General features: G+C 36.3%; 1 protein-coding gene across 1 annotated transcript in view; it reads left to right on the top strand.

The window, feature by feature from the left end:
• Positions 1 to 14,295, top strand: part of LOC144970746 (transient-receptor-potential-like protein) — a 49,524-nt gene that overhangs the window by 16,906 nt on the left and 18,323 nt on the right. The window contains exons 5-6 of the mRNA XM_078910732.1: positions 179 to 341; positions 2,122 to 2,319. Of these exons, the coding sequence (XP_078766858.1) occupies positions 179 to 341; positions 2,122 to 2,319 (361 nt within the window). The remainder of the gene's footprint in view (positions 1 to 178; positions 342 to 2,121; positions 2,320 to 14,295) is intronic.

A 14,295-nucleotide genomic window follows, 5' to 3' on the forward strand; every position in this document is an offset into this window, starting at 1 on the left:
ATGAGAAAATTATGCTATTGATTCAGAATGTTAAAATTTTAACAGGATAATCCATATCTTCTCTTTTAACAATCGATTTATCTTATTCTCAGTTTTCAATTTTTCAATTTTCCACAATTCATTTTTTGCTTTTCATTCCTTTATCACCCCCCCCCCCCCCCCCAACTCCCCGATCCAGTCTCCGTCACTCCCTGTTCCGTATCAACACATATCGAGCCCTAGCTAGCCCAGCATGGATCTCACTGACCAGTCCAGACCCCGTATTGACGGCTTTCACCTTATCATGGGAACTGGACAGACTTGCACTCAAGGAAAACGAATTTAAGGACTCATATATACAGGTATGTTAGGACCTTAAAACAACAAGAACTACAAGAAAGTGCCGTGGGTATTGCCACTGTCATCATACAGTGTTATGTCAAATGATTTTTTCCCTATGTAAGTGACCTCTCTGTTAGATTTCTTATGTTTATACGATGATCCATATGTTGTATGTATTAGATATACATAGTTAAATTATAGTACAAACGTTTTTTTTATTCATGCAAATATCCAAATTAAAAAAAATATATGGCATGTTTTGTATGTATTAGATATAGTTAAAGAAAATGCAAATTAATTATTTTTATTTTGGCAAAGATTTGGGTGAGGCCATAATTTTTGTTCTAGACCTCTGTAGAGGTACTTATTGTCTCTTGACGAAAGCCAAGGACCGAAACTTGTTTGTTTTGTGCGCTCCCCTTTTATATAAATCACATTTGCCCACTGCATTTTTCTCTCTATTTTATTGGCTCATAAGCGCCTAGAGCTCATATGTTGGCGCTATATAAGTGTGCATTATTATTATTATTATTATTATTATTATTATTATTATTATTATTATTATTATTATTATTATTATTATTATTATTATTATTATTTTTATTATTATAATTATTATTATTTTTATTATTATTATTATTATTATTATTATTATTATTATTATTATTATTATTATTATTATTATTATTATTATTATTATTATCATCATTATTATTATTATTATTATTATTATTATTATTATTATTATTATTATATTATTATTATTATTATTATTATTATTATTATTATTATTATTATTATTCTTGTTCTTGTTTTCTTCTTCTTGTTCTTCTTCTTCTTCTTCTTCTTCTTTCTTCTTCTTCTTCTTCTTCTTCTTTTTTATTATTATTATTATTATCATTATTATATTATTATTATTATTATTATTATTATTATTATTATTATTATTATTATTATTATTATTATTATTATTATTATTATTATTATTATATTATTATTATTATTATTATTATTATTATTATTATTATTATTATTATTATTATTATTATTATTATTATTATTATTATTATTATTATTTAGGCATCTCTAGCTTTTGGCTGCCATAAACATAGGCAAATAAACTTTCCTCAGCTACTTAAAAAAAACAAAAACAAAAACAAAAAACTCAACAAAAATCAAACAAAGAAACAACAAAACAACAAAAAGAAAACAATACAGAAGAGGAAAGCAGTGATAGCATATACCCATTGTTGATAGAGTTCATCGCAATTAGGATTGTCTATCCAACATTACAAAAATACTTTGACAAAATTACTTCGCTGTCATTTTGTATTGTATTTATCTTGTTATTGATTCCTCAAATATGAAAACATAAAGTTTAAAGCTTAGTATATTAAGAAAAACTCCAATGATTTTATTTAAAATGGAGAAAATCTAATACTATAAGTTCAATTGAATGCAATTTTCCTTCCAAAATTTTGGTCATTGTTTGTAACTCGTTAACTGCCGTATTCTATAAAAACCTTGTATTTTAAATTTAGCCAGAAAACTCATCCTTTAAATATAGATCGATGTAAATGACCGTCATCTTGATAAAAACTCTCAAACCTGGAACTTCAAGAAGTCCTAGGTTTGAGAGTTGCCAAGATGAGGGTAATTCAAATCGATCGATATTTGAAGGCCCAATTTTCTGGACAAATTTTTAATTACGAGTTTTACCAGAGTACGACAGTTAACCTGGTTAAAATTTCGCCACCGATTTCAATGATACACGTATCATGTTTTGCTACATCCCAACAGCTGAGTCAGCAATGCAAGAAATACGCCTGCGACCTTCTGAACCAGTGCCGTAGTAGTGACGAGGTGATGGCGGTCCTCAACAAAAATGGACAAGAGGTCGAGAACACCATATCACGAGGGGAATCCTCGAATGACGCCACCATCAACAAATTGACGTTGTCCAGATTGAAGCTTGCCTTGAAGTACGAACAAAAACAAGTGAGTCACAGGAATTTAAATACGAAATTTTTGGAGCTACCAGTTTGGTATTTTCAAAAATTCCGTAATAATGCAGTTTTTTTTTTTGCGTTTGTGTGGCTATGTGGTATTGTGGTATGATACTCGCTTTCGGATCGGAAGGTCCTGGGTGCGAGCCTCGCTCGGCGCATAGTTAAGTCCTTGGAAAAGGCTCTTTACTCACAGTCTCTCACCGTACTCAGGTCAGGTGTAAAATTAGTACCTGACCGTTAACAGCGTTGTCTCTGTCGAAAAAAGCGATACGTAACATGTAGGACAAGACTGTATGGCACAATTACAATATATTTTTCGACCGAGACAACGCTGTACAGGCCAGGTACTTATTTTACAACTGAATATGGTGAGAGAATGTCCCAACACATAAATCTGTGTGTAGCCTTGAACGTTTATTGCCTGATAAATATAATTTAATGAGAACTAATCAACAAAGTGGCGGTCGAAAGACAAAAATAAAGAAGGAACTAAATTGACATATCTCAGCTCTTTGTTATTATTTTCAAACAGCAATTTTAATGATTAATTCTAACTAAATTCTATAGATATCGAAGATGATGTCACTCAGGTCTTTGTTATTGATTTTTGCTATCCGTGTTTATGAGTAATGCCCACTGAACTGTATTAACCCGACTATAAACGTTCATGGATACACGCAGTTTTGTGTGTTGGTCCGTTATACTTCCGGATGGCAATGTTATGAGCTTCTTAGCCAAGCGCATACTATCTATAAATCCGACTATAAACATTTAAGGGTACACATAGTTTTGCATGTTGCTACGTTTATATCCTGCTGGCGGATGTTGTTGAGTATTTTACCCAAACGTGTAGCATCAATAAGTGCCAGCGAAGAAATTTTCTGAATATATTTTCAGTGCTTACTCTGCGTCAATAACCACTCTCATTATCGCATCGATTTTTTGTCAACCCTGATTGGTAGATAAGGCGATTACACGACACTGTCATGTCAACAAATTCCCGTGTTGTTTTATCGTAAGGCGATGTGTTCTACTTGTGTTGGGCAATACCACACCACGCCTCAAAAGGTCAGTTGAGGTCATAAGTACATCTAGCCGTAGCCGCCATTGATTACTGGCCTACCACCTCTATTCGATATCACATTGAGGTGAACCGTATTCTGAATAAAGATTGATAAGAATGAAAACGGCTAAAAATACAAAATTTGAGACAAAAATATTTTGAGAGAATAAATATATTATATGTATCATAGAGCGTATTTCCACGGATTAACCGTGCTCAAAACACTTCGCAATGTTTCATTTATTCCTCCAGCAGGTCACCTGGGGTCATATATCCATTTCATAGAGTACCAGTCGTCTGTTAGGCGTCCTTTTAATACTAACACTCTTACAATATCCGTCACTGCCTGTAGACAGATACTCATTCGATCTGAGTGACTGGGGTAATTTGTGTAAATTGCCAAAGTAGGCTGATATGCATGATCAAGCTTAACATTCATTTTTTTGCATCGTGTTCACCACGCTTTTTTACCATTCGGAGATGACTGGTCACAATGAGAAAGAATCTCTGTTTCGTTTCGAGATAGGGGAACGGTTTTAATCTTTGGAACTGGCCCGCCACTGTGTTAAAAAAATATATTACACTTGTGAATGATTTACAAAACGTTGAACAAAATTTTATCTATTGATTATTGTGTCAAATCTGGAAAACGTTGTCAGGGATGAATCAGTGGCGGTGAGGCGAGGAGGGCTGGTGAGGCTGTGACCAACGTGGATTCATCATGAAATTGTAGTGGTTGTTGTCTGTTTGTTGTAGTCCTAATGATGCGTTTTATTTATACTACTGCAGTAATTGAAAAATCACAATAAATCTAGATGGTAAACTATTATTTGCCACTTGTGATAGGTTTTAATTGTTGTTTTGTTCTTACAACACTTTCAGAGAGTTTGAGAAACCGTTTGTCTCATCTTCTATTAAAATGATTATTTGTCAATTCTTTCGTTTGATCGTAAAATGTATATCTTTGCCCAAAGTATTGTCGCATATGTCAAATGTTTATTATTCAGCACAATGATGCGTATCATAAACACAGTAAAATATTTGTCAACAAACCGAAATGCCAGATAAGAACAATATCAATTACCATACATTTGCTTGTTAAATGTTTGTTTTTTTCAGCACAATGAAAGCATGTCAAAGAAATGTTAAAGTTTAATTTTCTCAACAAACCGAAGCGCCAGATATATGCAATATCTATTAACATACATTTACTTTTTTTCATTTTGATAGTTGCCATAGTAATCCCTAATAATAGTTTATTGTAATATTTTCGTTAATGTTAAGTACGTTAATAAATAGATTGATTTAACGATTGGCTGAAACTAACTACTCAGGCCTCGCTAAAAAATTGAATTCATCTGCTACTGGAGTTTGTTTTACACGAGAGGTAAACAACACATACGCCATTTTCTTCCATCTTGTTTTTCATATGACCATGGCCGATAACACCGTTGCTAGGGCGTTGACAACTCAAGCTCCTGAAATGGCGTTGGAAAACGATCGAAATCAGTGGCATAGAAAAAAAAAATAACAACAACTAAAATACAAACAAACTCAATGACAGTGGATAATAATAATAATGATAATAATGATAATAATTTGAGCCATCTTTTTTAATCGTAATCAGTAGGATTGGTGGCAAGGCGGTACGATATAGAAGAAACAAAATTGACGTCACTCAGCTCTTTGTTATTGTTTTATCCAGCCATTTTTATTACTAGCTCTCAACTGAGTTCTATCAATTAAACGATCAAGGTTACATATAGTTTGTGTGTTGGTACGTTATATCTGTCTGGCAGATGTGGTGAGTGTTTTGGCTAAATACAATGCATCAATAGCTACTTCCATTATGTCAAGTGATTTTGAACATGGTGAGGGACTGGGTGATTTACGACAATAGCAAAACTCTAGTCCAAAATCTAGAGATTTTGAACATGGATAATGACTGAGCGAGTGACAAATGTTGCAAGACTTCGGTCCCGGCGATGTGACTTTGGGTAAAGCGCTTAATGCAATCTATCCATTGGACTCGGGTGTGAATGAGAACCTAGCAATTGTTAGTAACCTATAGCGGAAGAGCACAATGACACCTGACATGCCTTGTACAGAAATGAAATATGTATATATGTATGTATATGTATGTCATCATTTTGCTCTTTCTCTAGCAAGGCTGAATCGAGGGGCACAGTGAAATTGTTTACTTCTCGTCTTCGTACTCAATTGAACTTATAAACTAGAAATCAATAATTAATATATTTATTCGATCCGTGTTTAAGTAAGACCAGAACTAAGTTGTGTTAACGGAAGTACATTAGCAGTTATTAAACCATTAAAATGTTTCAACCGATGTTTGCATGCGTTTTCAAACTAATATTCAAATGGAATTATGGTATGTTTTAAGATTATTGTAATGTACAATATTGTGCGTTGGTTTAAGAGTGTTTCCATTAAAACGATGGGCCCATAACACATTGGGTTATCAGACCTGCAGATGTGTAAACCTCGATTTCAGCCCATCCTGACATCAAATACCACAGAGCAGTCACAGCGATGAGATATGATAGTCCATCGAGGCTCGAGTCGCATCGCTGGCCTTGCTCTCTTCGTGAAGACTGCTAAGTCTGCAATAATAACCGAGTAAATAGTGGATGCCAGTAAAGAAGTGGAAGGGGTGGGGGAGGGGGAGGGGGTATTATGATTTAAAAGTGATACAATCTAAAACATAGGAATAATCTCCTTGACCCATTCTTGAGTGAAATGTTTGGGGCTATTCCAATAGAAGAATAAAATAATTCAGGTGTCAGTCGAACAGAAGTGCCGTGCCGCAAATTAAGTTTAGGGAGGTGACTTGCTGAAAGTCACAAGTGCCGCGGTAAATAGAACTTAATTCCTTCTGGGTATGAAACAAAGACCATACCAACCCGCAAAGGCCATGATCCTCTACCCAGTCGAGCGGATTAAAGGTCAAAGTTGAATTCAAGACCTTTTCTGTCGTACTCTGACAAGAAAGTATCTTTAGAATTTGGTCAGATAACTCGTCCTTCAAATATCAATTTTTAAAAATGACCATCGTCTTGTAAAATAACCCCCCCCCCCCAAATCTCTCAAACCTGGGACTTCAGTGAAGTCTTCACAGGTTTGAACGATTTTTAAACGATGAGGATAATTCTAATCGATCGATAATAAAAGACGTTTTCTTTCCCAAATTTTAAAATGTTTTTTTTTTCTTTACAGCTTGTTTATCATGTTGTCTTACATCTCAGATTTGCTAATCAATATGACGAATAAATCAATAGACGAGCCATATCGGAAACTGCGATTATCGCCGACTACCAAACCCCAACTGCAAATGGATTCCTTCCTTCCGGTCGAATTTCAAGAGATCAGCAAAACACGCTATGATTGGTTACACACTGATGTGTTTACAAGTTGTTGCGTACAAGTCCGATAACCGAATGCAAATATTATAGGTCTGCTTTTGTAATTGTTGTTATGGAAAAATGTTTGCTAAGTGCTTGAGTACTTTTTCATTACAGTTGTAGTAATGATGAGACTACTACTACTACTACTACTACTACTACTACTACTACTACTACTACTACTACTACTACTACTACTACTACTACTACTACTATTTAGGTTATCAGAGGGATCATTGTTGTGATGGAAATACTCTCAACCCAAACCAACATTTTTTTCCATTCTTCTTCTTCAAGTTCCATAACTGTTCCAGTAATCGGAGGCTTCATGAGTTATATCTCCCCAAAGATCTCCGTCTCTCACTTATTGAGCTAAAAACAATCGAGCTTTCATATTGCACAATATCCACTAAAAGTGCTCAAAGCGCTTTACAAGGGGCCCCTGGCCAACAGCAAAACTTAACATTTAAGACTGTTAGGCGATATTACCATTTTTTTGGACAGAGACGACGCTGTTAACGGCCAGGTACTCATTTCACACCTGAATACGGTGAGAGAAAGCTAGTAAAGAGCCTTTTCATGACTCAACTATGGGACAAGAGAGGCTCGAACCCCAGGACCTTCCGATCCGAAAGCGAGTGTCATACTAGAAGACAACATAGCCGCACTGATTCTGTTAGTTTGTTTCACCAGGAGACTTTCCAGTAAAGTCCTTCAGCTGTGTCAGCAACGTTCTTCATTGTCTTCCCCTAGAATTGTTTACTTTGGATTTTGCAACTCACCGACGCAAACTCGTATCTTCCTTTTCACACGACATGTCTGAAGAAACTCAGTTGTGTCTCTATTACGATCCTGAGCAACCTTTTCTTATACCTTCGTTTGCTTTAGGTTTGGTGTCTGGAATTTATTTTGCATATTCCGCAGCACCACATTTCGAAGGCCTCAAAGTTTTCCTCAATTCTTTTCTCATGGTCCAGCTCTCACGCGGTCCCAGGTTTAAGAGCTTTTGTCAAGATGACGGTCATTCAAATCGATGGGTATTTGAAGAACGAGTTTTCTGGACAAATTTTTAAATACACGCTTATCCAGAACACGGCAGTTAAATGGTCAAAGGCCTAGTTTTCTGGCCATACTTTTTATAATGTGTTTTTCATTACGACAGCTTAGTCTACATTTAATATTACCTAAGGCGATCAAAGAATACACATTGACCTACCAAGAAGATAGTATATTATTATACATTATATTTTATAGCCTGACATCAGCTTTATCCCATTGCTGCCGCCCTCGGAAAAAAACAAAATACCTAGGTATTTAAAATTTCGGCCAAAAAACTCATCCCTCAAATATCGATTGATGAAAATGACCCTCATCTTGGAAAGATCAACTCTCAAACATGGGATTTCGAGAATTCCCAGATTTGAGAGTTTTTTCCAAGATCAGGGTCATTTTAATGAATAGATATTTGATGGACGAGTTTTTCTGGCCAACATTTTAAATACGCGTTCTTCCAGTGTACGTCAGAATGGTTCTAATGGCGACCTACGTCACGTAATAGGATTGCCTCCGCAGATCCTATTAGTCTAGAGGAAACCTTCATAACCCTTTCATAACGTCCGCCAAAAATGTTTCAACGGAATCGGAATGCGATATATATGCGGAGTGTTATCATGATTAGTGCCGGTCTGTAGACATTGAGCATTTTTAATAAAATGTGATTTTGTATGCGGTAATCATAGGATCCATAATTGGTTACAATGGTTTTCCATACTTGACTCGCGGTTTGGCCTTGACACAGCACAGACTAAATGTGTCAGTTCACGGCAGCAAACGTACACGCCGACTGCTCCGTCTGTTTTGTTTTATCAGAACACTGATGTCTATAAACCATATTAGGTACCCTTTTATGCCCCCATCACAGTTAAATAAAAGGTAAATGCCGTTTTAAATATATGTTTTCAGTTTAAGTGACCCACTTTCATTCTTTCAATCATTCATTCATGTTTTCTTTCTTTCCGGTAGGTAGTAAAAGTATGGTGCTCCGTTTGAGCACAATATTTGTTACTGGGTACATGTATGTGTATAGTGCACTGTCCACTAAGCGCTTTACAAGGGATCCCTCTCTAGCAAACAGAAACACTTAACAATTTGAACTGATGTAATAGCAATATATATATATATATATATAATATATATATATATATATATATATATATATATATATATATATATATATATATATCTGCTCCTGGCAACCTTTTTTTCCATTGATTCCAACTCTGAAAAAAAAAAGAGAAAAGAAATATTTGTCCTATTACTATTAACTCATCACTATTATACTCCTTTTAAAAAATAATATTTTGAGCCATGTGGCCCCTGGTGCCTGAATTTATCCCGGTTTCTGTAACGTTAATCGCCCTCATAGCGATTGTCTGTTTAACACTCAAACACTCTACCATTCAGCGATGGGCCCTTAGCCTTCACACCAGCAGTCGTCTTCTGAAATGTTTGTCTGAATTGACTGAGAGTTCCAAAAAGGACTTTCTGGAAATGCATAAAGAGGAAACGAATGCGCGTATCGCTAGTGATGCGCTGGACAGGGAAAAAATTCGGACAAAATTAGATAGATGCATCAACCCCCTAAGTGCAACTGCGCATCCTGTTTGCCTTGAGAACATCGCTGATGGAAAAGTAAGCCCTCAATCTGTCAATGTAGACGATTCTATCAGCATCGGTACCACGGACATGAAAGAATTTGAGAAAACATGGCCCAATGAATTCTATAAAGCACTTTCTACCAAAGTGACAACAATGGCAGCCGGGAAAAACTATATTCAAAGTGACCGTGGTCCAATATACGACACAAGTTTGATTTATTCTCGCGCTATGGGATTAATGGCGTGTCGAGATTTTGACATGGAGTCTCTCTTTAAATATGAACTGGCAACATTCCCGACATCTTTATTCAGTGACAATGGAGACATACGTACTGCTACTACAAAAGCTGCTCTGAAGAGAAATCTGCAAGAAACTGTCTCTGCTTGTGGGGGACAACATCCTGAGATCGTGATCTTAGATGGATGCGCACTTCTTTATTGTGTAAACTGGCCATCCAAAGGAACCATCCAAGACTATGTCAATAGTTTTTGGACACTCTTATTGCCGAAAATGGACAGAAGTGACGTGCACCTTGTCTTTGACAGATATCATGATTTCAGCATCAAAAGTGCTACTCGACAAAGTCTCAGTATAAAAGTTCGAACGGTACACACTCCTCTGCCTGCTCAAGGCTCAATTCTTGCCTGCACTGAGAACAAAAAACAATTGATTAGCATACTCTGTACGGAATTAATGTCCAGGGCTGTAGCTCAACCACGTGAAAGGCGTCTCGTTATCACAGGACACGAAAATGCTCCTCTCCAAATTAAAAATGGAAAAGTCTCCACAAGGACAGACTTGGAGACGACACACGACGAAGCGGATGTCCTTATGGTGAAACAAGCAATACATGCTGCTTCATTGACCAATGTTGTTAAGGTGGTTAGTGACGATACGGATGTCTTTGTACTGTTAGTTCATTTCTACCACAAGCTTGACTTGGACTCCAGTCACTGCTCGATGATGATGGAAGCTACAAGTAGGGACCGTGGACTTGTTGACATTGGGAAAACGGTCTCGAGAAATCAAGAAATTGCGCCTTATCTTCTTGCAGCACATGCGCTATCTGGCTGTGATACTGTGGCTAAACCGTATGGTATAGGGAAAAACACAGTCGTCAAAGTTCTTCAAAAGGGACACAGACTAGACAACCTTGGAAACACCAGTGCCAGTTTTGAAGATGTTATCAAGAAGCCACCTTCTTCATAACTGCATGCTACGGAAGCAACTATGCCTGGCGCCAGGTACAAAGTTTGGCTGAAGAAAACGGGGAAAAATCATTAAAAAGGTCCCTGACTTGAAAACCATACCCCCTACCTCAGAAGCATTCTGTGAGAACACCAAAAGAGCGCACATTCAGACAGCAATTTGGTATCATAGTCTTCGAAAAACTCCCCCAGATTTACAACCAACAGATTTTGGATGGATGAAGTTGCCAGCAACCAAATCACTTGTTCCAACCACAGTGCCAAGCAACACACCGAGTGTACCGCCCGAGTTGTTAGAGACTATTCAATGCGGGTGTTCTTCTGAACAACCTTGTGGATCATCAAAATATGGCTGTGCTGCCGCGCAGCTTCCATGCACAATATTTTGTAAATGCCATGATCGTGAGTGCTGTCAAAATCTCCTTTATCAAGCTGCTTCCATGTCAAGCGATGAGTCAAGTGACAAAGACATTGATGATGAGTGATGTAGTTTACCAGAGATACATGTCAGATATGCCGAAAATTGTCATTCTATTTTTGTCCTTCAGTAAATATCAATGTAAAAAAGCAAAGGCGAAGAAAACTAAAGACTGAAAACAAGGCACGGTCTTTCTATATGGAGACTCTCTCCGTGTGTTTGTGTGATCTGACACCTTTTCCACACAAAATGTCAATTTTGATTATCCCAATTATACTTTCACCGCTGTAGGAAAATTTAAATACCAACAAATAGCATAAATAACCTAAATTCTGTATTGGTCTTGTCAAGGCCTTCAATTTGATACCAAACACGGCTATATTTGGGTCATTTTACGAGACCATCTTGGCAGTGACCTTGACCTTTTGGATAGTTAAATTGCTAATAACTTGTCAACTATTCGGCCAATTTTTAAAAAAGAAGTATTTTTGTAATTGATTTGACTAAATCTTTCATTCTGTATAATATAAAATGATTTTTGAGGATTTTTAAAAATGACCTTTTCGTGACCTTTGTGACGTAATTTCTCAAAATGCTCAATGTGCTCAGGGCAGCACTATTCAGACATTTAATCTTGAGATGTTCAACTTTGATAAAATGCAAAAAAAAAAATTGGCGGACGCTTTTTTTGGGTTATGGTTAAAATCATGATTTGGCAACCAGACTATATCAAAGACAGCGTTATACTAATACGATATATCAAAACTAGAGTATATTCTTTTAAAGCTAGGGTTTGGGGTCAAATTTATTCTATACATCCCAAGTTGAAATGTTGCCGTCGATCAATAATAATAATAATAATAATAATAATAATAATAATAATAATAATAATAATAATAATAATAATAATAATAATAATAATAATGAATTTATATAGCGCCTAGTTCCAATTAAAAGCTTGTTTAACATCAACACATCATATATCATACACAAATAGAATTGACATGTTAAAAACCACATCGATTTGATATTAAAATAATTTATTGCAATAAAATACATACTAAGATTTTAAATTATACGTCCTTCAGAAAAGTTCAGTTTTTAACCGTTTTCTAAAAGTAAGAGGATTTTCACTATTTTTTTCTTTCAATAATGATGGAACTCCACAATCGGGGTGGGGAGGGGGGGGGGGGGGGGGGGGGGGTGGGGTGGTCAAAGGATTTCTCATGAAAAACTAAAGATGTAGGAGATTTATACTAGCAGATCATAAATTTCGACTGGATTTATAAAGGTGGATAAATTCTTGAAAATAAACAGGAGCAGAATTGTTTAAGCAGTTGAAAACGTCGGTAAGCATTTTAAATTAAATTCTAAACTTTACCAGTAGCCAGTGTAGGTCCTCCAAATTGGGGCTAATATGCTCGCTTTTTAGATGACGTTACCAATCGCGCTGCTTTGTTCTGGATCTTTTGGAGTTGATTAATGACATTATTATGTCAACCATAGAGCAAGCTATTTCAAAAATCCAGGCGGCAAAAATTATAGAGAAAACATGAAGTTTAGTAGTTTTAATATCAATAAGCCTTCTAATACGAGTAGCTCTATGGATCTAGTTACATTAATGACATAGGCAGACATTTTTAATTTGGTGTCAAATATAACTCTACAAGTTTCTCACAGACTCTTTAGTGTGGGAATTGGATTCAGTAGTCTGATGTCACGCGCCCGGCAACGGCGGCCATTTTGGTTCTAAACAGGAAAATCATTACTTTTTATTCTTCATGCTGGCTAGAACTTTTCATTCCCTTTTCATATGCCTTGTGATCAGAATGTGTAAAAGTCAAAAATGATCAAATTGATGGGGTTTTTTTTTCCTCTGGATACGCGTTTATGCTCGCTTGAGAAATATTTCATACGGCGTCCGCCATTGTTCCGATAGTTTAGAGCCAGTGTTACTAAGTTACCATGCGTCATTAGGAAGGAAGTGACGTTATGACTGTTGAAGACTATTAAACAATCAGAAAGATTCAGGAGTGGAAAGGTCCACATTTGCCATTTGCAACTCCTTTGTTTTGTTTTCATTTAACCTGAGTTTATTGCAACACATCCAGTCATTAATCTCTGAGATACAATATTCTATATCCGTTATAATATTGAGATAATAGTCAGTATTAATGGAAAACAGAAGTTAGGTGTCGTCTGCGTAAAATGGAACTCAATCAAATATTTGGAGATGATGTCACCTAATGGTCTGATATAGAGGGTGAATAAAGAGCACTGTATTACTGGCAAATTCTGGGTCTGGTTGATCTGACGGAAAGTCCTTTGTGAGTAAAGAGTCTTTTCCAAGGACTCAACTATTTGTCGCTCAAAGAGGGACTCGAACCCTGGACCTTCCGGTGCGAAGCTCATTGTCAAACCACTGAACCACATAGCAGCACGCTCAAAGCGCTTTACAAGGGGTCCCTAGCCAATAGCAATTTTTAGCATGTAGAACAAGACATAACGCCTGTTAAGCGATATTAGAATTTTTTCAGACAAGAGACAACGCTGTTATCGGCCAGGTACTCATTTTACACATGAGTACTGTGAGGGAATGCAAGTAAAGAATCTAATAGACTGAGAAATATTAGCGTCCTATCCAAAAGATAGCAAACAATTGCTATTCTCCGTTTCACGCTATAGCAACCAGGATAAACTCCGGCCCCTTGGACCTAATGGTTCTGAAGGACTACTTTTAAAAATATAGATTAGGCTTAAAAGTAAATTTTAGTCACACAATTCACCTCGATATAACACCGTTTTTAGACGTTAATCACAAAAACATTACGGTAAAGAGCAAAGCTTGGAAATTAATATAGCTGGGTAGGTCATAGTCATTAGTAATTTGCATTATTCTAGATGGAGATTTAGGTTCATGTTATAGCAAATATGTCAGACTCGATGTGTATTGCGAAATAGCTCTGTTGTTGAGCAACACTTCCTTTTAGCCGATGGCGTTTTATAAGCCAACAGAAAACCCGTCCTTCAAATATTGATCGATTATAATAACCTCATCTTGTCAAAAACCCTCTAATCTGGGACTTCGGTCACAAGTTTATTCATTCCCTACAGCTCGTGTCCCACTTCCCATTGCCAATAGTTTCTGTAGTCTATCCAGTATGACTGGTTGCCCGGATGCAGAAAGAGAAACGGTCTC

Source organism: Berghia stephanieae, chromosome 4, assembly GCF_034508935.2.
Source record: "Berghia stephanieae isolate SIO BIC M18660-M18661 chromosome 4, UCSD_Bste_1.3, whole genome shotgun sequence".
Lineage (NCBI taxonomy): Eukaryota > Metazoa > Mollusca > Gastropoda > Nudibranchia > Aeolidiidae > Berghia > Berghia stephanieae.